Source organism: Sitophilus oryzae, unplaced genomic scaffold, assembly GCF_002938485.1.
Source record: "Sitophilus oryzae breed Bouriz unplaced genomic scaffold, Soryzae_2.0 scaffold_465_pilon_pilon, whole genome shotgun sequence".
In the NCBI taxonomy this organism is placed as follows: domain Eukaryota; kingdom Metazoa; phylum Arthropoda; class Insecta; order Coleoptera; family Curculionidae; genus Sitophilus; species Sitophilus oryzae.
Genome location: NW_022147046.1, coordinates 5,435,731 through 5,462,782, shown reverse-complemented (window position 1 = coordinate 5,462,782; position 27,052 = coordinate 5,435,731). Strand labels below are relative to the sequence as shown.

The 27,052-nt window shown below is 33.2% G+C and overlaps 1 protein-coding gene across 1 annotated transcript; it reads right to left on the bottom strand.

Annotated features, from left to right (window-relative positions):
• Positions 1-5,808: 5,808 nt before the first annotated feature.
• On the bottom strand, positions 5,809-7,405 carry LOC115885914 (piggyBac transposable element-derived protein 3-like). Its single transcript, XM_030904943.1, has 3 exons — positions 7,321-7,405; positions 6,441-7,255; positions 5,809-5,838 (listed from the first exon to the last, which is right to left on the bottom strand). Exons 1-3 carry the CDS (start codon positions 7,403-7,405, stop codon positions 5,809-5,811), a joined length of 930 nt encoding a protein of 309 aa, XP_030760803.1.
• Positions 7,406-27,052: the final 19,647 nt, after the last annotated feature.

The window sequence follows — 27,052 nt, the reverse complement described above, 5'->3', positions numbered from 1 at the left end:
AGCATTTTCCAGGTGTTCTACATTGTATTAGTTGCCACGATATATTTCATATTTCAAAAATCCCTAAAATCAGAAATCGAGAACGGACAAATCCGGGAATCAGGGAGGTCATCATATTGGTTCCAATTCATTGATTTGAGAAATAATAATTTAGCAAAATTCTAATATTTTCGTTGTAAGTTAAGTTGTGAGGGGGAGCCCCATCTTGCTGAAACTATTTTTCACGTAAATTAGCTAAAGGGATATTTAAAAGTTCCAATAAGATAGCTTCCAAGATTTACAAATAGCGGTAGAGATTTAAGTTTTCCTAATATACAAAGAATTAATTAGTGGCTCTCAAAATAAAACAAGAGACAGATAGCAATATTACTTTTAATAATTCTTTAGTTTCTTTTATTATTAATCATGGCCTACTAATAAATATGATCTTTTAATATATTTTTTTCAAAATATTGCATTAAATAATGAAAATAAATATAGAGTGTTATATATTTTTGAGAAGCTTATGGCAAGTCCGATCATTTAATTCATAAATATACAGGGTGTTCCATTTAAGAAAACATAACTTTAGTTCATATCTTTAAAAATATTATTTTCGTAGAACAACAGACTACGTCGCTGTATTCTACGTAAAAAGTTCTACAATAAACAGTTTTCACCTTCTCGATAGATTTAACAGTAACAGAGATACAGGAGGTGTCCCAAATTGCAAAATTTTCAAAAAGACCCTCTCGCTCAGAAACAAAGAGAGCTATGAAAATTTTGTTTACGGCATCTTCCGTTTGACAAAAAAGTGGCACAGGTTTGTGCAAACCGCACTCTTCTATCTTCACTAATAACGGAGATACCATATGATTTCAACCAAAATGGGACACCCTGTACACACATTTAAGAGGAAAATATACCTACCTATATAAATTTATAAAATAGTATAATGGAAAATAAATTTCTTGCAGTTTTTAGGTATATAATAAAAAGAGTTTCTTGCCTTGAACTGCTAATATAGAAATTAATTCCACGCTGTGTTCGACATAATGTGGATCAACCTGCTCTCACTACCGGTTTAGGGGCCCTACCCCATCATCAGGTGAGCTTGGGTATTTCCACAATATGTCGAGCACAGCGCAGAGTATATAAACACGACTTGTCGTAAAAAGAAAAACTGCAAGAAATGTATTTTCCATTATATAATTTGGGCTAGCCGAAAAAAGCCTTTATTTACTATCGATAGTTGTGCCTCGGTGGTACGAAAGTACTACCATTGCACGCAGGCCGCTATCTCGCGATGCGGGATTTAATATCTTACCGCTACTTTACGACAAGTCGTGTTTATATACTCTGCGCTGTGCTCGACATATTGTGGAAATACCCAAGCTCACCTGATGATGGGGTAGGGCCCCGAAACCGGTAGTGAAAGCAAGTTGATCCACATTATGTCGAACACAGAGTGGAATTAATTTCTATATTAGCAGTTCAAGGCAAGAAACTCTTATATAATTTTATTTTATAAAATAGCTGTACATCATTCTGCCGAGAGTTTGAGCTTTAATATATTTTTGAACTGGTTCAGATTTGATGAAGTTTTAATATGATGTGGTAGTCTATTGAATCCTAACAGTCCTTTGATACAGTGCATTTGCTGTACTTTTTCTATTCTTAGTTGTGAAGAAAAAATATTATTGGTTCTAGTGTTGTCTGCTTTGTTTATAAAAATGAAGACTACACGGAAAAAAACAGCTTTGTCCGTTTTAATTGGGAGCCCAGCAAAATGCAAGTTGGTGTTAGAATCTTATCCCTGTACGTTATTGCAATAATAATAATCAGGTACGGATTAAGGGGGATCCACTATCTCCAGTACTGTTTAGTGTAGTATTAGAAAAAGTTATAAAAGATGCGGAAATCAACAGAGAGAGCCCTCTGTACACAGAAAGAAATGCTTAGCCTTTGCAGATGATTTAGTTATCTTAGCAAGAGATCGGAACGAGCTGACCAAAATCATCGGTGACCAAAAAACTAGAAGGTTAAACGCAAAAAGTAGGCTTAGTGTTTAATGAGAAGAAAACTAAGTTTCTGGAGTGATCACATAGGGATTTTGAGAAGGGAAAATGACTACAAATAGATTCTGAGGGAGGGAAACGAAACAAGTTTAAGTAACTTTTTAGTATTTCTAAGGAAACCAAATGTAACTCATCAAATTGTGATAAGAATAATGGCAGGAAATAGATGTATTAGTGCACTACAAAAAATTATTAAGAGTAAGAACATCTCTAGAAGTTTAAAAATCAGAATATACCAAACAATGATATGACCAATAGAGCTGTATTCATGTGAAACGTGGACAATGCAACGGAAAGTTCGAGGCTAGAAACTTGGGAAAAAAAATACTGAGGAAGATTTTTGCAGGAACGAAGATAGACAACATATGGACCAGAAGAACAATCGAAGAATTAAAATAACTATATCGGGCAGAGAGTATCACGGGAGTGGCAAGAGCACAAAGAGTGAGATGGCTGGGACACATTGAAAGAATGAAGCAAGAGCTGCTAGTATGACAATGAAACGTGAAATATGTGGAAAGAGAGGGTAGACCGAGAACCAGATGGAAAAAGGATGTTGAAGAGGACTTGTCAAAGACAAGAGTGGATGGGTGGAGAAGAAAGGCGAAAGACAGAAACAAATGGAGAAAGACTACCAATCAAGCCATGAGCCTTTAGAGCTATTATATCATTATTGCAATATTCTGAAATCACTGTTCGGTTTTTATAAGATTCAAAATAAAAAATATATAAATTATAAAATTAGTAATTTTTTAATGGCCATAATGCGTTCTTTCAAAATCATCTAAAACAACAAAATCATTTCCATAGATCCAGTGACGTACCGTGACGTTGAATTTTGAGACCAAAAACTGAAACAATAATTTGTCAAAAAAATCATATTACAGCTATATGTTTTATTTTGCATAAAAATGTTAACTAATAAGTTAGAATAATTATAATTCTTCCCTAACTAAGTGGTTTTATCGCTAAATTTAACTAAAGTTAAGTACAACACAAATCTTAAATACGTGGACTATTATAACAACAAATACATCGTAAAAGACTATTTTGGTAGCATTCTGAACTAGAATTCAAGTTAAACATTTTAGAAAATAATTTAAAGGAACAATGTTAATTCAGTTAATATTAATTTTTGTATACTGCTCAGATTTATCCGATCTTCTATCATATATTTTGGAAATTAGAGAATTACCTGAAGATTTTCATCTAAAAATTGGCATTGATAGTGGAGGTGGATCACTTAAAGTTTGTCTGAATGTGCTCCCTGAAAATGATCCCAAATATTTCAAGAAATATAAAAGTGCTGGAATTAATAAACTATTCATAATTGGCTTAGGACCAGAGTTGTCTGAATCTTATACTAACATTAAAAGCCTCTTTGAGACGTTAGATCTGCAGTCCATATGTGGAATTTGTTCCTATACTTTTGTCGCTGACTTTAAGCTTATTATGATTCTCCTTGGTCTTCAGTCAAATTCATCCACTCACACTTGCCCATGGTGTGATGTAAATGTCTAAAGGAAATGGACATTAAAGGATCATTCAGAACTATAACAAGTATTACAGAAAATACAAATGTATGGCAACAATCTGGAGGAAATCTAACAAAAGCCAAAGATTTTAGTAAGCGTTTTTGTTTGAAATATATTTTTAAACTGTTGTTCAATGAACCATATAAAAAAGGGCAATTATTTTTTAGAAAACTGTATAAACATATCTTTAATCATTGGCGACGAAGAAACACCTGTCTTAAAGTATATTCCCCCTCCTGAGCTTCACCTTTTGTTAGGTGCGGTTCGAAAACTATTTGATAGTCTTGAATTGGAGAATACAAATGTTGCAACAGAATGGATAAAAAAAGCGGGATTGAAACTAGATCATTATGGAAAATGTAACGGAAATAACGCCAGACAACTTTTAAAGAAAGTATATATTTTGAAGACGATATCGCCCAGTAAAAAATCCTATTCAAAGTTTTTAGAAGCAAAAACCTAAACATCTTTTTTTTAGGAAATAAATATATTGCAGTGTTTTCTGCATTCAATCAAGTAGTTTCGAGTTGTTTTGGTCAAGCACTAAACAAACATTTTGAACATGACATCGAACAATTTAGATTGGAAATACTCAACTTAGGTATTAAGATAACTCCAAAGATTCATGCAATTCTGCATCATGTGCCAGAATTTATAAAAGTAAATCATAGAGCTCTAGGATTTTACTCGGAACAAGCATCTGCGAGCAGGTTCATTTTCCCTTTAAATTATTTTCTAAAAAGTTTAACTTGAATCCTCGTTCAGAATGCTACAAAAATAGTCTTTTACGATGTATTTGTTGTTATAATAGTCCACGTATTTAAGATTTGTGTTGTACTTAGCTTTAGTTAAATTTAGCGATGAAACTACTTAGTTAGGGAAGAAATATAATTATTCTAACTTATTAGTTAACATTTTTATGCAAAATAAAACACATAGCTGTAATATGATTTTTTTGACAAATTATTTGTCAGTTTTTGGTCTCAAAGTCACGGTACGTCACTGGATCTATGGAAATTATTTAGTTGCTCGATGATTTTGAAACAACGCATTATGGCCATTAAAAAATTACTAATTTTACAATTTATATATTTTTTATTTTGAATCATATAAAAACCGAACAGTGAAATACCGAAATAAAAATATCAAAATGCAAAACAAAACAAGGAAAAAACCAGGGATGACTAAATAAAGGTTGTATAAAACCTAAATCTAAACTATTTTTTTTTTCGTTGAAGAAAGAAAATTAATATTTGAGTAGGTTTTCATTAGAATGCATAAATTTACTACATGTAATACTAACTGGAGGATGCATGCTTGTTGCTAATAATGAAAGTATATTTTCTTTCTTTTAGAACGATCTTTATTGGCCTGTCTTGTAATTTCTGAAGCTTATTCTATGCATTCTTATTACATACTGACAATACCGTCCGACGCGACGGGCTAAAGACAAACTGTAGCAAGTCTAATGTACCTCATAAATTTATGATAATTGAAGAACAATGAATGTATTTCCAGTTATTATGTTTCGTTTCTTTTTGTATTTAACTTATAGAGTTTGATCATTTCCTCAAAGTGGTGGCTCATGATCAAACCCTTAACCCATTTATTCCCGGGGATAGAAATATATAAAAAAAAACATTTTTTTTTAAATACTTTTATTATTATACATATAAAAAGACAAATTTCATGTTTTGGAAAATTCCCAATTCATTTTTTAAAAAAAATAATAGTGGTGCGTTGGCGAACCACTGGTATAAAAAACTAAATAAAACTTTTCTAAAAATATTCCTAACTGATAAAAACCCTACTAAAGTACACTTAACACATCGGAATTATCTTACATTCTACTTAGAAGTATAAAATAAAACACTAAAACGCTCAAAAACAACTAATTTATCAACTTTTATTTGGTGCATGTATGAACCACTGGTAACAAAGATTATTACTTTTGGTGATACGTAGCAAAGCACGGAACATGCAAATGTACCTTACATTTTTGACATATATACATACTATGATTATGGCAAACTCTACATCTCCTTCGAGCCTTAGTTTCGTGGAAAACAATGGTGTGGCCTTGATTATCAAAGCGAATTTCGTCAATAGATTGTGGAATGTTTCTAATAACTGCAGCAACTCTTGTAGATTTCATTAGACGTAGTGCAACATATGATTTGAAATCGATTTGAGATATTTTACTATTGTTAGCAACATTATAAAGCTTCCAAGCATTCACCATAATACTGTCCAAAGTATTACAGAATAAAGGCCACCACCATTTTTTCCCCAAAATTCTGGTTCTGTAATTGGCTATTCCGTTATCGTGCAAATCCACACCTCCCATATATTTATTATATTGTGTGATTACATTAGGCTGTGGAACAAAAACATCTTTTTTTTCTTTTCTATTATAACGTTTGACTTTATTTATAGGTTGCACATTATGTACGTTACTACAAAGCGTTACGCAAGAGTTATCATTCCAACGTACAACTGAAACTTTCGAATCTTTATCATATGCCATATCAAAAGCGCCGCGTTCTTTTTTCGAAAAACTTTTACTATTTTCTAGAGGGCAATTATTCGTCCTATTTTCTCTGATAGTTCCAGTAGCAAAGTAACCAGTGTTTTTCAGGTGAGAAAATAATCGAAAAGATGAGAAAAAATTGTCGAAAAAAATTTCATGGTTGCTGGGCTTTTGGATAACAGACAACAAACTCATTACAACGTCACCGCTTAGTCCAAGCTCAGAATATATTTTTTTTTGATTCCCAGCATATGGCATTGTATAAAATAAATACCCGTCAGAAGAACATAGGCACCAAAGCTTGAAGCCAAAACGTACCGGCTTGCCTTTGATGAACATTTTACAAGAATGCCTTCCAAAATATGGCACCATTTGTTCATCAATTGATAAATGAAAATTGAAAATTCCCCATTGCAAGTTTTTTCTATTGATTATGTCCACAAAAGGCCTTATTTTGGAGAACTTATCATTTTTGTCTAATTGTTCATTGTCAGACAGATGCAAATTTCGTTTTATACTATAAAACCTGTTTCTACTCATGCAATTTTTCACTATGCCCACACCTTTGTCTTCCTCAGTGGACCAGTACATTGAAGTTTGTGGTAAAGTGTGATATCCGGAAAGATACATTATTCCTATAAAATTTAACAATTCTTCCTTAGAGACTATGAAGTCATGTCTATTATTATCTGCAGCATATTTATGTGAATATCTCAAAACTAAGTCTGTCACTTCTTCGTCAAAAAATAAAAAGAACACTTCTAAAGGTGTCTTACCACCTACAGCTACAGCTACGTTTTCTTTGTCTTGATGTTCAGTTGATATTGGAGAGTGTGTATATTCTATTTCTCCTTTGAGCCACTGCGGTGCAAGAACAGTATTACGGGAAACTGAAGCAGTAATTTTTCGTTTTTTGGTTTCTAAAGTTTCTTCATCAGAAGAGTCCCAATCGTATTGTTTTCGTACATTTTGATCGACATCTACAGAATTGGAAGAGCTAGGGATGTGAAGTTCGAAAGTACCGACAATATCGTTTGGCTTTGCCGTTTCCGCCAATATATTCTCATCATCTATATCTTCTTCATCTGTCAAAGCATCGGTGTCTGGAGGTATATAAACTGCATCCAGTACAACTAATAATAAAAAACAAAATTTTTATTGAATTATAAACTATAGATGTAAGTAAGTGATTTCTTACCATTATTATCATTTTCCAGCTCAAAAACAACACTTTCCAATTCCTCTTCTAATTGTCTTTGCGTCAAAAATCGTTTATAAGGCATCTTAGCTAACTTACATGCATATAACACGAAACACAAACTAATAATAACGCATTTATTCGATTATTATGACTGTGCACACGTTCGTCAAAACTTGTCAAGACCGGCAAAATTCGGCTTCTAGTTTATTTTTATTACCAGCGGTGCGCGAATGCACCACTAATATTTTGGAGAAAAATTAAGGTTTTTATAGAGACTGTGGTAAATCATCCTTTTTATCATAAAAACGGAAGATCATGACAGATTAGTAGTAGTAATAAAAAAATGGAAATAATTATTAAAATGTGGAAATTTTTCAAAATTCCATTATATAGTTTTTGCAGATTATTTTGTCACATTTTATACGTTTGTATTTTTTATTACCCGAGGAGAAGAAAAGCCTCAATAAGTATTTTTATTAACAAAAATCTATTATCAACGAATGGGTAGAAAAATCTAGGCTCCAAAACAATATTTTAATCGAAATTTGATTTTCATAAGTTGCTGGTGCATTCATGCACCAATGGGATAAAATGGGTTAAATGTCACTAACAAAATCAATGTCAAACCACTATCAAAAAATCTTTATTTGTTACAAATAAATATTTTTTTCTAGTGGTTTGACATTGATTTTGTTAGTCACATTTAAGGGCTTACCTTCTATTAAGGACTTTATTTTTAATATTCACTCTAGTTGCTTCAAAAATTGCAGTCAAAAATTCTAGTGGCTTCAAAAATTACAATAATCTCTCTTTTATTGATCTGTAGCACCATAATCCAAAATGAATGATATTTCACACGGTGAGGTCATTTTTAACGCGGTCGAAAAAAATAATAAAAAAAAAGATAATATTTTGTTTCAAATTTAATATACCTACAAATAAGCATGAAATAATTAACATTACTCTTTCCACTATCACTATTCGGTGTTGCGTACAATACGTTGTATCATATGTGGGCTCTGTTAAAGTAGTTATAATTTAATCTCTTAATTAGCATCCTTTTTTCCTGTTAATGAAGACATCTTTATTATTATGCCTAACGTGTCAAATTATCTCCACCGACATCTGCGACAACAGCAGACTTCAGTACCTTTCAGCGCTTAAAAACACAATAAAACTACCTTCCTTGAAAATATTAATAATTTTGATAATTTAATTTCGCCACGACGGACATAAGATACCACAGATAAGACGTTTATTTTTCTTTTTGTCTTTGCAGCGAAGGAAAAATTTGCGATCGTAGAAACAATTTGGCTGACATTTTTCTATAAACCTAATTAACGACCTTTCCTCTGTATTTTCTTTAGTAAAATATGACGAGAATAGACTTGTAAATAGTCCTTGTATGGACATTTGCGTCGCACGTCTTTGAACGAATAACACTATATCAAAGGCTTTATCTAACACGAGGCGACTGCTAAAAGCCGAACATCTCGCATACTTTGAAATTTTCCGTTATCAAGATTTTTCGTCACAGTTGGGAAATTCTCTGAGAAATACATCCTTTATATAAACCATGAATATTCGAAAATAAACTTCCCTTCGTGAAGGCTAGACTAGAGATTATTTAATTTATCATATTTATTGCAAGAACGAAGATACTGGAATCAAGCAGCGCAAATAAAATTGTCCAATACTATGTCCAATCCCATACAAGTTAGAAGGGCAGTGCGACAGGGTTGCTTGCTATCTCCGCTCCTATTTAATTTATACTCAGAAACAATGTATTTTCTAAGAGGCTCTGCAGGACGTGGAAATGGGACACAAAGTTAATGGAGTGTGAATTAATAATATCCGCTACGCCGATGATACGATCTTAATTGCAGACAATATACACGACCTACAACAACTGGTCAACAAGGTAGGAGAACAGAGCAAAGCAATGGGTTTAAACATCAACGTCAAGAAAACCAAATTTATGATAATATCCAGAAATCCAGATGTGTTTATACACTCCATCCTAACATTCAACACAATGCCCATAGAAAGAGTAGATAAATTTAACTACTTGGGCATCTAGCTCTCCGAAGATTGGACATCAGACAAGGAAATTAAATGTCGCATCGAACAAGCTCGGCAGGCATTCTTGAGGTTTCGAAAAGTACTTGTCTGTTCTGATTTTGACCTTAACCTTAGATTAGGATTCGTAAGGTGTTATGTGTAGTCGGTACTCCTTTATGGTATGGAACGTTGGACATTGAAAGCAGCTGCCATCAACAAACTGGAGGCTTTTCGAGATATGGCTATATCGCAGAATCCTGAAGATACCTTGGACGGCTAGGTTGACAAATGAAGAAGTTCTCAGACAGGTTGACAAAGAGCATGAATTGTTTGAACTGATTAAAAAGAAAAAAAAACCGCATACCTGGGGCACATAATGCGAAACCCCAAATATCAATTCTTGTTGATCGAAGGCAAGATCGAAGGCCGGAGGGGTACCGGAAGGAAGAAAATGTACAATCGTTAATACACACCGCCCGTAACACAGAAGCAATGGAAAATGTTATCGCAAACATCCAATGGATCTGCACTTGAAGAAGAAGATTGAAAAATCTTCAATTGTTTTTTATATTATTTTAATAATAGTAGTATCTTTCAATTGTCAGTTCCTTTCAAACCTTGTACAAACTGCAATTGAAAACGGAAAAGCTATAAAAACGCTAAGAAATTTAACCTAAAGTAACTGCAGGTCGCACAACGTTCAATGGAACGAAATATGCTGGGAATAACCAAGAGAGACCGTAAAAGAATAGAGTGAATACTACAAAAGAACCAGGTAACAGATGTCATCACAAATGTCATTAAGAGATCTAGATGAAGACCGAAGCTGAGATGGGACCACGATATTAGAAAATAAGCAGGGATAACTAAGGCCCGCATAGCCAACAAATGGGCCCAGCTACAAGGAGAGTATGTGAGGGAGGCTACACCATAATTGGAAATGGCTGAATAAGCTGAAAATGATGATGATGATGAATTTCTTTCAAGCATAAACATTTATAAACAAAATACGAGTAGCGGAAAAAGGGGCCAAAAACCCTACATATATGCTTATTCTCTGCATTAAGTTCATCAGACCGAAGGGAACAGCCATTCGACGACCGGTTTCGGAGATTTTTCTCCATCGTCATGCCGACTTTGCTGTAACCCTCGATCTGACCAACGAAAAGCAGAGGCTAGCATTTGAGTACAAAACGTACTACTATGGCGAGAGTATTAGACGCTCTACGCCATCTAGCGGCAGCTGTGACAATCACATATCGTACCGCCAAAATTAAAACCAGCGGCCTACTGGACAAACATGCTAAGGGTATATATAAATAAACAAAATACAAGTAGCGGAAAAAGGGGCCAAAAAACCCTACATATATGCTTATTCTCTGCATTAAGTTCATCAGACCGAAGGGAACGGCCATTCGACGACCGGTTTCGGAGATTTTTCTCCATCGTCATGCCGACTTTGCTGTAACCCTCGATCTGACCAACGAAAAGCAGAGAATAGCATTTGAGTACAAAACGTACTACTATGGCGAATTATTTATATATACCCTACCTAAGCCTTCTTAGCTCCATCTACGGTAACGTGGATGAAGCAAGCATATAAACATTTATACTTATAAAACTTAAAGCAAAGTAATTTTTAAGGTAATATCACTGAAGCTTGTTCTTGAGCTCATTGCAGCGGAAAACTCTGTACCCTGAATTTAGTTTTACGATACACTAGATCTATTACAAGCCGATTTCATTCGACTTCTCAATGTAGAGACCGATACTCCCGAAGTCCCAAGGCATGCATGAATTCCAAGTCGCAATGCTTAATAAAATTGTTAATCTAGGAACAATGTTTCTTTTGCTACTTCCACTCATTAACTGTTGTTACTTGTACAGAAAAGAAATATTTTTTACGTACAAGAAATATTTCTGGATATGATAAAAATAGTCTTTTGAAGTGAAACTCCTTTACGCTCGCTGGGAGTAAAAATTCAGAGCCGTGACACATAAGCTAGTGGTAACAAAAAGTGGCAATGATCGAAAAAGTGGTAAGCCAATGAGTAAGATGAGATGGGTCTTTGGAGCATCGTAACTTGGACCCTAGCCATCGTTGACACTTCGAAGCCTCTGAATGGACGAAATCATCAGATTTTTTTTAATTATGGGTTAAGTTTTGGGTATAAATATGTTTAACCCCCAACTGGCGTGGTGAATTTTTGTACCGCTTATGGTGTTCTAGGGACCCCATTTTTGTTTTTCAGTTAAAAATAAATAATGAAGATATTTTATAAAAAGTTTGTTATTTCAACACTGTGTACAATATATTCAAACTTGTGAACAAACAATTTCATCCATTTTCAATAAACTAATAAGAATGGACACAAAAATATAGTAAAACGCATTTTTTAATTTTTTTTAAGAAATATAAGTTGGCTAAGGAACCGATAGAAATTAAAAACATATATATTTTATGATTTTCTCGTATTATTGAAAGTACAAAAACTTAAATATGAAGCTAAAGTGATAAACACATATTATTTTATCCAAAAAAATCCTTTATGGGTATTTCGTCACTGCACTGCAAGAAAAATCTACAAAATAAAATAGTTATTTTTTGTAAACACTTCTGCGTTAAACCTAAACGTGCGCTGCTTGTCAGAAGTTGTGTTTACAGTAATAAAAATTTGCCTAACAAAGAAAAAAATGCTTAACGTTTCGGAAAGTTTTCTCTTTCCGTCGTCGGAAGCAAAAGAATATAAAGAATCAAGAAAAAAACTATTTAAAATATTTAAATTGAACTATTCGAGAACACTTTACTTTTTAAAACAGATACGTCTACAAGAAATCGTTGACGTTCTCTTAAAATGACATTATATTAAGTTAAACTTCAAAATTAACAATTACTACCTGATAACAATTACTTAATAAGGTAAAACCAAAAAGCCCAAACTTTCTGTATGATTATTTTTAAATTTTACGTTGTGATAATAATAATTTTATGTTATGTTTATTTATGTTATGTTCTTTAAAATCAAAGAAGCGATTGCCATACATTACTAATATCTACAGATGCATGAGCAATACATTTATTTTTATTAGATTGAATTAAAAAAGCCTCTTTTATTTTTCTTTTAGAGGCTATCGCTTCTTTCATTATAATTTTGGCGTTATTAAAATTTGTTCTGTGCCCTGTGTCCCATGAATGCTGACAAATCTTAGATTTGTGAAAATCTCCCTTTCTTAAATAATCTTTATGTTCTTTAGTTCTAATATTTAAGGGTCTAGATGTTTCACCAATGTAAAATTTATCGCATTCCCAGGGTATTTGGTATATTACATTTTCTGTTTGTTGTTCTGTATTAATTGGTTTAGTATGTGATAAAATGGATCTAAATGAATTTTGTGTTTTGAAAGATGTTCGTATGTTATATTGTTTTCCTATCTATATTCTTATTTTTTTCCTAAACGCCTCGTAGTCCGTTTAGGTTTAATACAGAAGTATTTACAAAAAATAACTATTTTATTTTGTAGATTTTTCTTGCAGTACAGTGGCGAAATACCCATAAAGGATTTTTTTGGAGAGATGAATCCGCCACATAGGCATAGACATTTTTTATATATTATTTTCAAAAAAACTGCAAACCTTGAATACATATGATTTTTTTCAAATACAGTTCTTGCTACCATACGATCTGCAGTTGCCGTGCATGGACCGTGCACATTTGATTCATGATATTTTTATTTTTTGTCTTTTCTCCGTTGATACATCTCTTTCGTTTCTGGTATTTACAATTCAATTCTCTCTCTTCTACAAGTACGACATTCAGAATCTGAGTTATAGTTACTCTTCGGAGAAAAATCAATGTCTCAGTGATCTTCATATCACTTAAGTCTTTTTTCTCTTTAAGTTTACCAAACCACTCAGTTAACGTTTCCTCAAAATTAGCGTCCCCGTAACGCACATTTTTTGAACTACCCACCATCCTAATAATGAAACATTCTTGGCGTGGTGGTGCCACACAGACCCCAATGCAACTTTACACCCCGCTGGTAGGAATAAAACTTGATAAAAACAAGTGCGCATTTAACAGTTGCATATGGGTACCCTAACTTAAAGGAAAATGGTGCGGCGAGGCCTAAATGTTAAACAAAGATTTGGGCGAGCTTTAAAAAATATTTCGACTGTGGCGTTTACCCCCTGATACGACCCTCTATTTTTAATTTTGAAAGTTGGCAACCCTAGGTAAAACCCAATATGAAATCGCCCTTTTCTGGTAGAACCGACTCGTCCTCTATTTATGTTAGCCACGGCCGGTGTTAATTGGGCCTATTCCGCAATTTTCAGCGCCTCCGATGGCACCGAAAACGACCCGTCGTAATCGTATGTAAATTGATACCCGCAGGACGATGTTTAACAAAGGGCCGTGTCGCCGGCGCGGTCACGCCGCCTCGCGGCCAACATCGGCAACTAATTATAACACCGGCCGGGACACGAGGCCGTTTCTGAATATCGATATCGCGGCGAGCGCTGAAAATCCGGGGAAAAACTCGGACATCGGGCGGAATACAAGGGTTGTTCGTATAGTTAGCTGTAATATGATGGTAGGCCACCCTGTATAAAATATTAATTGAGCCGTTGAAAACCAGAGTGGTCTAAGTCAATTTTTTTGGTTAGATTTCAATATATTACGATTCCTGATGTAGTTTTCTATCTACTCACGAGGTTTTAAAAATGTTAGTCTATTAAAACTTTCATATATTCCATACAGCACATCAAATCACATTTACGATGTGTTTACATTATTAGATGTAGACACAGATGTTGCAGTTGTGACTACCGCGTGTATACGTATGTATTTTGCTTCGTATATACATCTTGTGGTAGATAAAACTACTTCTTATGAACGAATTTAGGAAATAATACAAGTTTTGATGCCTAACTTTTCGTTCTTTTTAAGAAATATTTATTCAATGGTACCAATTATATCTTTTTAGAACGAAAATTAGGAAGGCAAAAAAAAAAGGCAAAACTTTGTATTTTCCAAAAGTATCTCGATCGTAAGTTCAAGAGAAGTAGCCTTAAAATTCGTTCCATTTTTGTTTTGTATTAAATGTACCATTTTTCTTCCATAAAATGGATTAAGTGGTTAAAAAATAAAATTATTATATTTCTTTATATCATGGAACGCAATAGCGCAAATAACACAATAATAATAATTATTTACACTGCAGAAACCAGAAGTAAGAAAACACTGTAAAAGAACAGAATTTGTATCAAAATGTATTAAAAATATAAGTACCTAGTATAACAACATACTAAAATGGTAAACACTGGTATATCGCAACGATTTGGTGAACCTCGTTTAGTCATTTTTCTCTCCTCTTTTCCCTCCAAGCAGTTGGTTTGTTAGCATACTCATTCATCGACCACTTTGTTGGACTTTGTTGTATTTTATTTCCAGATTAACAATCTCACCCTTAAATTTTATATGAAACTGATTATTGAATATTAAACATATCTGTATATTGATCCATCAATAACTTACCGAATATCAGTGTAAGAAGTTTTGTGAAGTGTTTAAATCTTTCTATTTCTGGTCCATTTAGATTTTTATTATTTCCAAATTAAAAAAAATTATTTGCAGAGCTAACCTCTTTATCATTATACGAAAATATTTGGAGTTTTCATTCATTGGAGTCAAAATTTGGTAAATTGGGTATCGAGTAAGGGAAGATTCGCTACTATAATATTAATAATACTCTTAGGAAGGTGTAACAAGGTAATTAAAAACTTGTGCTTACCTTAAAATCTCTTTTAAACTTCACACAAACTGAACATTTATATAGAGCTTCCGAATGATAAAACAATAATGGCTGCTAACACATACCACTCCTAGAAAGGAGAAAGGAGAGAGGACACCATGAGGACACATAAGATACACTTGGTCGGTGTATCTACGCTGAGGTTATCCGCGCGTGCGCACACCTTCATTTATGCTAGAATGTAGACACAACAGTACACTATTACAAAGTGTCTATATAGATATTTATATTATGTGTATATGTCACATTTCTACAAGGTGTGTACTATAGGCACAACTATGATACGAAGCATCACACATACATATGACTTATACATTGTATGTCTCATATACCGACGTCAAATTTCATCATTTTAATAATTATTTGTTACGTTACGAAAAACTCTTTAGAATCTTGAGTACATACGGTATACAACTAGTAAACACTGCATCACACAATTTTATCAATATAAACCTGCGTGTATCTCATATGTATATATTAGAACTAGATGAACGCTTAGGTTCACTTTAACATATTTCGTTTCTCATGTGTCTCCCTTGTAGAAACGTAATTTCATTTGGACGTGCTGTATGGGATCTCACTCAAAATTGTAACCGTAAAGACACACCGAATTACATCAGAAAGCCAGAGTGGTACAAGTCAGACGTAACTACATGTTAACCACTGGCATTTTGTTAGTATATTTCTTACGGCGCGGCGTAGTGTGATTAACAGAACTAATTTTCCTTCAAAAGGTTGATTGGATAAGGCAGTACTTGTCAAAAATTATTTTTTCGTAATAATGATAATGAAACGTTTTGCCCCGAAAAGTGCATTTTAAAATGTCTGCCCCATACAAAATTTAGATATTGATCATACATCTAGCTGGTAAATAAAGCAGAGGCCTTCATGAATTTTGGTTGCCTGTAATGCAAAAAAAAAGAAAATATCTAACAACTGTCTCAGTTTATACCTCCAGTACACTCAGGATTTTTAAGAATCTAAAGGGATAGAAGTAATAAGTATACCTTTTCTCTTTCTAAACCAGGACAAATATGGCAGCGATCTTTTAGAAGATAATTTGCCATATGAAGAGCTTAAGAGTATTTTTGACAATTCTGATACTATCAGATATATTTCTTAACTTGTTAAACCGTTATATTATCTTATTAACATTTGTAAGACATATATACAGTTTTTTTAAATATATACAGGGAAGGCCACTGAAAACTTACAGTGGTTATAATTTTTAAACCAAAAAAGATATCAAAAAAATAAAAAATACCGTTTCTATAATATCGAGGGGGAATACATATGACTTGATAATCTTAAATGGCAACACCCCACTTGTGGTGCCCTTTTGGAAAGCCCATAAAAAATGCTAAATGATGATCATAAAGTTTTTAGGGTGAAATTGAAAAACTACCCCTTACACGAAAAATTAGGTGGACATTAATGAAAAAAGTGGTTTTTTCAGCATAAGTTACAAATTGGGACCCAGCTAAATGAGGCAAATTTAATAATGCATAAAGAAGTATAAAAATTTTAATTTGTTGGAACAAAGAAGTATAGAGCACATCAAGCAGTTACTGCAAATCCACACAACCCAAGGCTGGTAGACAACTTTAAAGCAGCCAACAACACGCTTCGGAGAAAACTACGTCAACTAAAAGAAAACTGGTGGTCACAGAAAGCTAATCAGATTCAAGAGTAGTACGCCACGCATCACGATTACCGTAGATTCTTCGAGGCTGTAAAAGAAGTGTACGGCCCAACCAAGAAGGCAAGCTGCCAAATCATGGCACAAAATGGCGAACTTCTAAAAGAGGAATAGCAAATCAGAAACCGCTGCGCGCTGGAAAGAGCATTACAGCCATATCCTTAACCAGGAAAATAACCCCCATATGGAAGCGCTAAACACAATACCTCAGTATGATGATTTATTAATGAAGTATTTTTCAAAACACCCCACTTGTAGACTTTTTCTTGTGGGGTTACACTAAATCCATAGTCTACAAGACAAAACCAGGTTCACTGCAAGAATTGCGGCAGAGGATAACTGAAGCATGTCGAAATATTCCGAGATACTTTCCAAAAAGTGAGAAGAATTTGAAAATCGTTTGTATTTTTGTATGGAACAAAACGGCTGTCATTTTGAGCAATATTTAAAACAAACTATAATTTTAAGTTTCTTTCAAATTGTCACACCTACATTTCTTATCACTACTTATACCAGTAATTAAGTTGAAGTATGTATGACCATCCTTTAGCAATTTAAATTAGCTTTCCAAAGAAGTGTCACAAGTGGGGTATCGCTATTTTGAGATTAGAAGTGAGGGGGTGGCATCTATGGATGGGTTGGGGTGGTTTGAAAAATACCTCATTTGCCTCATTTAGCTGGGTTGTTACGGTTTAAAATTTCACCGTAACTTATTTTACTTATTTTGCTTATTTTTAGGAATAAAACTAAAACTTACTTGAATAACTTGAATAATAACGTTTAATTAGCTTACTTCTTAACTGTACATTTAATTTCTAATAATATCTTATCTATAAGTCTCATCATCACAACAATTTCTTTGGATGGGGTTGTCTCCGATAACTGTAATATAAAACCTCATTAATAAAATATCAATTTGTCTGTTTAAAACCTACCTTTCTTTCTACAGTGGTTACTAATTCTTTATTTAGACTTATGCTTTAGTTAGGATAATTCTTGGCATATTTCTTCGGAGGATTCTTGAACATAGACTTGATGTGATTATCTTTGGTCTATTTTCAATGCAACAAGTGGGAATGTTGGGTCTACAATATACATATGGGTTAAAGATTTTATTATGTATTTTTCCTGTGTGTAATCAATTGGTTTTACCTGATTATAGTTGATTTTTCCCTAAATTTCATCTTGTTTATATTACGATTTACAGACTGACGTTTCAATTGTTTGTCAGCTGATCGTGTGACACCGGCGTTGAAGGATGACAGATCGATCTTTGTAAATTAGGTTTTCGATCTTTTTAATCATTAAAATCTTTTAAAATAATTAAAAGTTTTTTTTTATGATCGGAAAATGTATTAATAATTTTCCGAAGATATTATGTTCGTATATGGATTATAATATGTTTATTATGATGTAATAAAATGTTTCACCCAATTCGTATGCATTAAATAAAATTGTATGTCAAATTTTATTTTGGGTCTTTTGTTTTACTGGTTGCCAGTGTTGGATTTTGGGTTGGTATCTTGAAGTCCAGCGTCTTTTGCAGATTTTGCAAACACGCGTCCTTTTTCGACTTTGAACCGTCTTGGTGAAAGCAGTGGAAGCCTTATGATCTCTGCCGAAAATAAAAGAAAGAAATTCTAGTGAAATTTTGGCTTGTCGCCGTTCCATATTGGGATTGTTCAGTAGAATTACGGTCTTGGAATTCATTGAGGGTCGAGAAGACCGATTGGCAAGAAATTGAGCTTGGCCTGTGTAGTTGGAATTCCGGGGGAAAACCTTGAAAAGGGATATCTTTGTTGGTTGGGTAAGAGACATTCTTAGGTGTAAGGTTCTCTTCTACAACTATTTATTTTAGAGGACAGGAGCTGTAGATGGGTGTGTGAACGTACTGGGATGAGTACGAGGACAGTTAAGGAACCCTTTTCCATGGAGTAACATGCGTTGAGACGCCATCTTGTCTTATAAGGTCCGCATGGTGGAAAGGTATTTTACTATGTCCAAACTAGAACTTGTCACTAAAATAGATCATATTTTATGGTTCTTGTTCCTTGGCTATTACTCCTTAGTGATGATTATGGTTTAGCTTAAGATTTTTACCAATTTTTTTTGTACTGGATTTGGTACTGCAACTAATGCCATTGTGACGTGAATACCACTGTGACGAGGAATGCCACTGTGACACTGAAGACCAGCAATCTGGATTTTCTCATAGACTGACTGGAACGACCACTGGATGACAGATAATATTTTGATCATCTCTTATTTTATTGCGTTTATGATTGGTTAAAATTTATCACTTTTAATATACGATCGTATGTGAACTTGGTATACCAGGGGATTTTTTTTTACATCTAAATTTCATTTTATTCTTTACAGTCATTTAATCATAATCACAAATACGCATCAGGGTTGTTCACAGTTTAGTTACAACAATATTTTTTGATACTATTCATGGTTTAATTTATTTTACGGATAGTTCACTTTTACAAGAATATTCTACTAGTATATATATATATTTCATTAATTCTTATTTAACTATTTGATGCATCTTATGATAGATTTTGACAATTTGTTTTAACTCTGAATTTGGTATTTATTAAACGAATCCATTACATTTTGGACTTTTCAATCAATATACTTTTTTCATATACCTCCCTTTTGATATCTCTTGTTCTGTGCATATATTTTACTAAATTATTTACTGAGCTAGCTGGAACCTATTTGTAACGGAACCTGGTGAACTTGTTGAGTTCCCATTGTAAACTTTTTCACCTAACGGTGACGTTATAGGGTCCCAACTTGTAACTTATGCTGAAAAAATCACTTTTTTTCATTAATGTCCACCGAATTTTTCGTGTAAGGAGTAGTTTTTCAATTTCACCCCAAAAACTTTATGATCATCGTTTAGCATTTTTCACGGGCTTTCCAAAAAGGCGCCACAAATCGGGTCTTGCCATTTAAGATTTTCAAGTGAGTAGGGCTGCCGCCTAAGGGGTAGGTCGGGATGGTTCAAAAAATACGTCATATGTATTCCCCCTCGATATTATAGAAACGGTATTTTTTATTTTTTAGATATCTTTTTTGGTTTAAAAATTATAGCCATTGTATGTTTTCAGTGGCCCATCCTGTATATTTTTTTATTTAGATGAAGACATATTTTAGATTATGCACTAATAGTCTCAATCAATTGAGAGCCAGAATAGTTCAAGTCAAAAAATTAAAAAATACGAAATAAACTGACAAAAAATACCACCTACATTTATGCGAAAATTTAAGTTGGTCCCATTTTGTTACAATACCAAAGTTACAATATTAATATTTTATAAGAGTATTTTACAGTAAGCCGTAACGAAAGCCTAAACTACATTTTTTGATTTAGATCACTCTGGTTTTTAACGACTCAATTGTTAGTTTGTTACATATTAGCAGTAGGAAATGTGTTGCAACTATTGCCTACCCAGCAGAATCTATGACCTGTTATTCATCGGTCAATGCCTGTAATTAACGACATTAATAAAGATACTTTTATCATGAACTAAAGTGTTGCATTCAATCTCAAACAATATGACATAAAGGTATTAGATAGTAGCCAAATGCAATCAAATTTCGGTAATTTTATATTTAATCTACACTCACCGGCACAAAAAAACGGCACCTTAAAATTTGATGTATTGTAAAGTTTTATATATAGTGTTCTAGTGGACAGATTTTGATGATCTTTCAAGTAATTTGTAGCTAAAATATTTGACTTTTTAGTATCTCTTTCTAAATTAAAAATGAAACTTCTCACCTGTCAATTATACGAGGGAACACAAAATGTTGTTATTTTGGTGAAAGTTTGGAACACCCTGTGGAATATACCTATGTCTATACTTATGTGGCGGATTCATCCCTCCAAAAAAATCCTATATGAGTATTTCACCACTGCAAGAAAATCTACAAAATAAAATAATTATTTTTTGTAAACACTGCTGCGTTAATCCAACGGTTACTAATTGTCAGCAGTTATGTTTACTGATAAACAAATCTGCCTAACGAAGAAAAAAATGCTTAACGTCTCGGAAAGTTTATCTATATAAAGAATAACAAAAAACTATTTAAAATATTTAAATGCAACCATTCGAGAACACTTTAGTTTTTTAAAACAGATATACGTCTACAAAAACCGTTGATATTCTGTTAAAATTACATTATATCAAATTAAACTTCAAAATTAACAATTACTACTTGATAACAATTACTTAATAAGGTTTGGTTTGACCAAAAAGCTTCAAACTTTTTGTATGATTATTTTTAATTTGCTTTTTAATTTTAGGTATGTCATAAATCAAAGAGAAGCGATTGTCATACATTTCTAACATCTACAGATGCATGAGCAACACATTTATTTTTATTAGATTACCTATATTAAAAAAGTCTCTTTTATTCTGCACACTGCGTTCACCAACTAATAGAATCATATCAATTTTCTCTGATGTAGGATAAGTTTGCATTTTCGGCAAATTTCTGAGAATTTTTTTGTTTTAACTGACACAAACTGAACACTAGTTGTTATATTTAGATAGTTGGACTAAATAGACAGCTCTGTTAAAGTAACGTCAGATATATCACAGGCACCTAGATTTTATCAAATAATAAAGATCTAATGACTAAATCATAAAAATGAAAATATCTAAGAAAATCTTTGTTTGAGGGGTAGGCAACCTTAATAGTATTTTGAAGAGACATGAATTCTCCATTGAATATCGGAATAATATACTAGGTATTCGATTTAAAATAAAAGAATAGCTTGCTTTTAAATGGTATGATGTTCAACATTAATTTTGACTCGCCCTGTTTTTGGGTCAAGTTTTAATTTGATTTAAAGTACAAAACATGCGTTCATTATCTCACTTAATAAAATTCTCAGACAGTCTCTTCTTCCACAATTACGTAAAACTATACAGAAAAATTTATCATAAGACTATAAGAGCCGCTAAGGACCTTTATTATAATAGGAGAATAGTCAATTCTGGTAATGTTGCTAAAGAAACATGGTCTATTGTGAATGAGTTGAGAAACAAAGCTTCTTCGTCTAGCACAATATCTCTACCTCACCTGAGAACCTTAACGATTACTTTGTAAATGTAGCGAAAAACTTAATTAATACCATATGTCCTCCTCATGATCCACTTTCTTATCTCTCTAATGATATTGTAATCTTACACAGTTTCTTTTTTTCGCCCGTAGTTTTAGAAGAGCTTCGCAGTATAATTAATACGATCAAAAATAAATCCTCTTCTGGGACCGATGGGATAACTTTAAAAATGTTTTCGAATCTGCCAGAAAGCACTCAGATTCACCTAACAACTTTAATAAACATGTCGTTACAATTTTTTTTTCAAAATGTCTTAAGACGCCAATAATCATTCCTCTGCATAAAGCAGGAGACAAAGATGAAGCTTCTAATTATCGCCCAATTGCACTCCTTCCAACGCTATCTAAGATCATAGAAAGGTTGGTTAAAAGAAGGCTGGTATATTTTCTGTTTAAGTACAAAATACTTACTGAATATCAATTTGGTTTTCTAAGCAACAAGTCCACAAATGACGCTATGTTTTCCCTCCTTAATAAAGTTTACTCCAGCCTAAACAACCATCATTCTACAGCAACAATTTTCTGTGATTTTTCTAAGGCATTCGATTGTGTAAGTCATAAGATCTTAATTAATAAATTGCAGCACTATGGGTTCAGGGGATCATCTCTCGAATGGTTTAAGTCGTATCTGAGCAACAGAAGTCAACTTGTGAGGGTGGATACCACGTTGTCTTCTAGCAAGCCAATAGAATGTGGAGTACCACAAGGCTCAGTACTAGGGCCTATTTTGTTTCTTCTTTTTATTAACGACATTGCTAACATAAACATCAGTGGCAAAATATGCCTTTTTGCGGACGACACTAGCTTCACTTGGAGCAACAAGGACATCACGGCACTTCATAGGATTATGTCAAATGACTTAAATCACCATTAAATCTTGGTGCGATTCGAACCTCCTGAGTCTCAACAGTTCTAAAACTAAAGCTTTGTCGTATAAAAACTCGTTGCAGCCTTTTGTACTTAACAACACCATCATTGACGTCGTCAAATCTGTAAAATTCTTAGGGCTTGTTGTGGACAATTCTCTGAAATGGGACATACATATCGAAGCTATGTCGAAAAAATTGAGCTATGCCTATTTTGCATTAAGGCCTGTTTCTAAGGAGCTTAACTTGTCAGTGGCTAGATATGTTTATTATGCACTTTTTTAGTCGCACCTCAGGTATGCCCTTCCATTCTGGGGTGCGTATTGTGCGACTCAATTTGACCGCATTTTCAGGCTCCAGAAGAGAGCTGTTCGATATTCACTGGGACTAAACAGCAGAACTCATTGCCGGGACTTTTTTAAAAAATTAAAAATATTTACTCTTCCTTCCTTATTTATATTTGAATCCGTTTGCCTAATACGTAAACATGTATCAGCTTCTCAAGAAAGGCCATCTCACACTTATCCACTCAGGAACGCGGAGCAAGATCTTTATCTACCTACCCCACGCTCAGAGTTAGTTAAAAGTTCAATATTATACAACTCGAAAAAAATGCACAATCACCTGCCATTTGAAATCAAATCCATAACATAATTTTTTTCATTTCGCAAAGCATTGAACTCTTATTTTTACTAGACAAGGCTTTCTACGCCGTAAATGAATTATATTTTGAAAATCAAATTTGATCTTGTAAACACTGGTCTAATGTTTGCTATTCCTATATTTACTAATGACATCGAAATTAATTTATTTAGAGGTCATTGATATTTTACTATAAACTAGCTAAATATTTTTGAATATTATTTTTATTTTTTTGTTCTTTGACATTATAAACATTTATAAATATTTATTTTAACAATAAGACTGACAATATTATTTGTATAATGTTTTGTATTATCTTTTGTTTATTTGTTTGTGTACCTTGTTTTTTTTACTTTGTTTGTTAGTTTACCTTTGTCTACAAATTGAAAAATTTTTTGACAATAAAGGCATTTATTTATTTATAGTTATTTTAACTACATATTAGGTTATACCAAGTAAATTACAATTCAGGTAGCTTTTATTGTAATTTGAAAATTATTCTTTTTTTTAGAAAATGTTAAATATACCGAAAAGGTTCCATTTCAGTCATATACTTCTGTAATAAAGCTCAAATTCATTTTTCTCCCAGAATATATAGGATGATCCATTACAAAAAGACAGCTTTGATATGTAACTTTTTTTTGGGGACACCACCCTGTAATATGTCTCTATATTTTTAAAAAGTGCTCTGAATTAACCTACATGTGCTTAGAAAATTGCAATTCAATACAAACTGCCGCACGGTGGAGTATTAGCATGAAAAAGGTGATCGAAATTCGAAAAAGCAAATGTGTTTAAGATTTCCCAAAAAAAGATAAATGATCAGTTAAATCATGTCTGTTTATGGGCGTGTTTAGTTGCATTCTTTTGTTTCAACGAAACGTCAAAATTGTTACTTCTCAGAGATAAGAGATAAATGGCTAAATTTTATGTTTAAAATTATAAATTATTGCTGTTCTTGTGCTCCTTTTACGTTTATATTATTGTTTTGATTGAAAATGGCTCAGCAAGCTGCAGGTATGTATTCTACAAAAACATATTATTTATTTTGATATTCTCTATACTAACGATTTTTTTTTGCAACTAAAAGTTAGGCGTTCAGAAAATTTGATTAAATGTGTGACATTTTTATTATTACTTAAAGATTTAGTTGCGCATTTCGAAGAATTCAGCATATTATCTATATACGTTTTACTTAGTAAACATTGGGCTTTCATACAGTAAAATAAAATTCTGCGACTTTTTGCGACTTTGCTGATAAAATGAGAAAAACATTCTTGGTTTCCTCTAATTTGCAAATCAGTGATATACTAATGCGAGGTGTAAACCGCGATGGCATTGTTGTGTACAAGGCGATCGCATTAGTGCCATTAGCAGTATAGCACAATTTTGCATTAGTAGCGGCATTAGTGATATGGGAATTGGTCGCGGATCAGTCGTAGCATTAGTAGTATTAGTTGCCATATTACTACTGGCATTAGTGGCATTGACCGTGGAAACACTGGAACAGTGTTTTTTTTTTCTGAGAATCAACGAATTATCCTTTATTTTGTTCATATTATTTCCTCTTTAATTGAAAATAGCAATAATTTATTTAAGGTCTACATAAAAAAATTTCGATCAACTATCTGTGTCAAATACCCCACTGTGTGCCGTTCTCCTTGGAGCCTCCGCGTCGTATGAAAGGCGCCGCGCCACCCTGTACATAGAAAATACTTGAATCAAAATGTGAACATAATTATAGAAAACAAATTATTTAATTAGTCCAGATCATTCGGACACAATCAGGCATCCGTACTACAGGATAGCAATAAAGAACACTTCATTTTACTTCACCTTAGGCGGTACAAAGTTAGCCTAGTTAGGGAGTTTTTAATAAATTAGAAAAAATATAAAATTTTATTTTATTAACTATTGTTTCATTTATGAATCAGAGCCCATTAAAGATGTTCTGAATTCGCCAAATTTGAATAATAAAGAAGAACGGTAGTACCAGAAAAAATTTCCACTACGTTATTATAAATTCCTAACTCGTGCGCGAATACATTGTTCGCTACACAAAGTACCTTTGTCGCAAAATAACAAACACAGACAAAAAGAACAGGGAAAATAACGATGAAAAACACGAAAACTATTTCCATTTTCTCACCGTTTCAAGGTGAAAACGTGCCTATATCAATTTAAACTAAATCTCCGTGTTTCGATCTGTTTTTTTATTCTTAGTTGTTCGCATAATAAATATATCACGATGATCACGATATTCATATCAGAGCGACAAAAAAATGAGAACTGTCATTCATAAAATCATCAAGTGCCGTAACGGTATTAGGGCCACTTACTTACGTATAAAATGTCTATATCTATGTGTCTTACATACGTATAGAATGTGTGTTCGAAAATTTGTATTTGTATAGATACAAACTGCCGAGGTAATTGAATTCCGCTACATATTCCAATAGTTCTTCTCCGATTTTTATAGCATTGTTGTGATCTTCCGGGGGAGTGCACATGATTTTAGTTTTGTCGATGTTCAGCTTAAGGCCCAAAGCTTTGTATGGACAGGTATATGTTGTAACAGTCAAATTTCCTCGCAACGACCTCTGTGTGCTAGCTCATAAATTATCGCAAATAACTATTATTTTTGCATCATGTTTACTATAATTTTATTGTTAAATATTATTTTATTTAGTATTTTACCATTATGCAACCGAATATACACCGCGATATTATACTGGCTTCAGCTCCACATTGTCACTGGCCCAGTAGTAGGCTTTTTGTCCATCTCTCTATATCTTTGATTATCACCTCCGTCACTTGTCACTGTCGTCAGATGTTTGAATTTATTTATCCTTTGTTTTGGTTATTGAAATTTATAATTATCAGATAAATTTCGTAGTTAAATTGGTTATTTTTGATGTGGATCGCAGTGTGCAATTCGTTCTTTTAATTGTGGAATTTCTGAGTTTAGTTCGTTCATTGACCGGATATGGAATATGGCTGAGGAGAAAACATAATTTTTTATTTATGCCTTTTTGTGAGTTGGACTAGTCAAGATATATAGTTCTCTATCTATATCCTGGAGGGAGATTTCCGGTTGAAATCTGATTTTGTGAAGGAAATCGAATCCTTGTATCACTTCTTGTGTACTCCCCGACCGAGAATATCGTCGTGAAGAACTGGCTGCCGTTTCGTGAAGCATTCCCTGTTGGTGAATAGCAGGTCTTCGTAAAGAAGGATTAAGACTTCCGAAACACCTTTGGTCAGAGATGTGGATTTGTATGGACCGCCGACCAATTTCCGCAATGGGATTAAAATAGCCAAATTCTCCGACCGATATTCCGATTCCACGTGCCCAAGAAGTCCCCGAATAGTTCCAAGGTATGCTATAATTCATTGTAACCCTGTATCTCCAAAACAAAGCATTTTCGGACATACATTTATATGAACTATTTAACTTATTTTTAACTGCAGAATATGCTGCCGAAGTTTATTAAATGAAAAATAATCA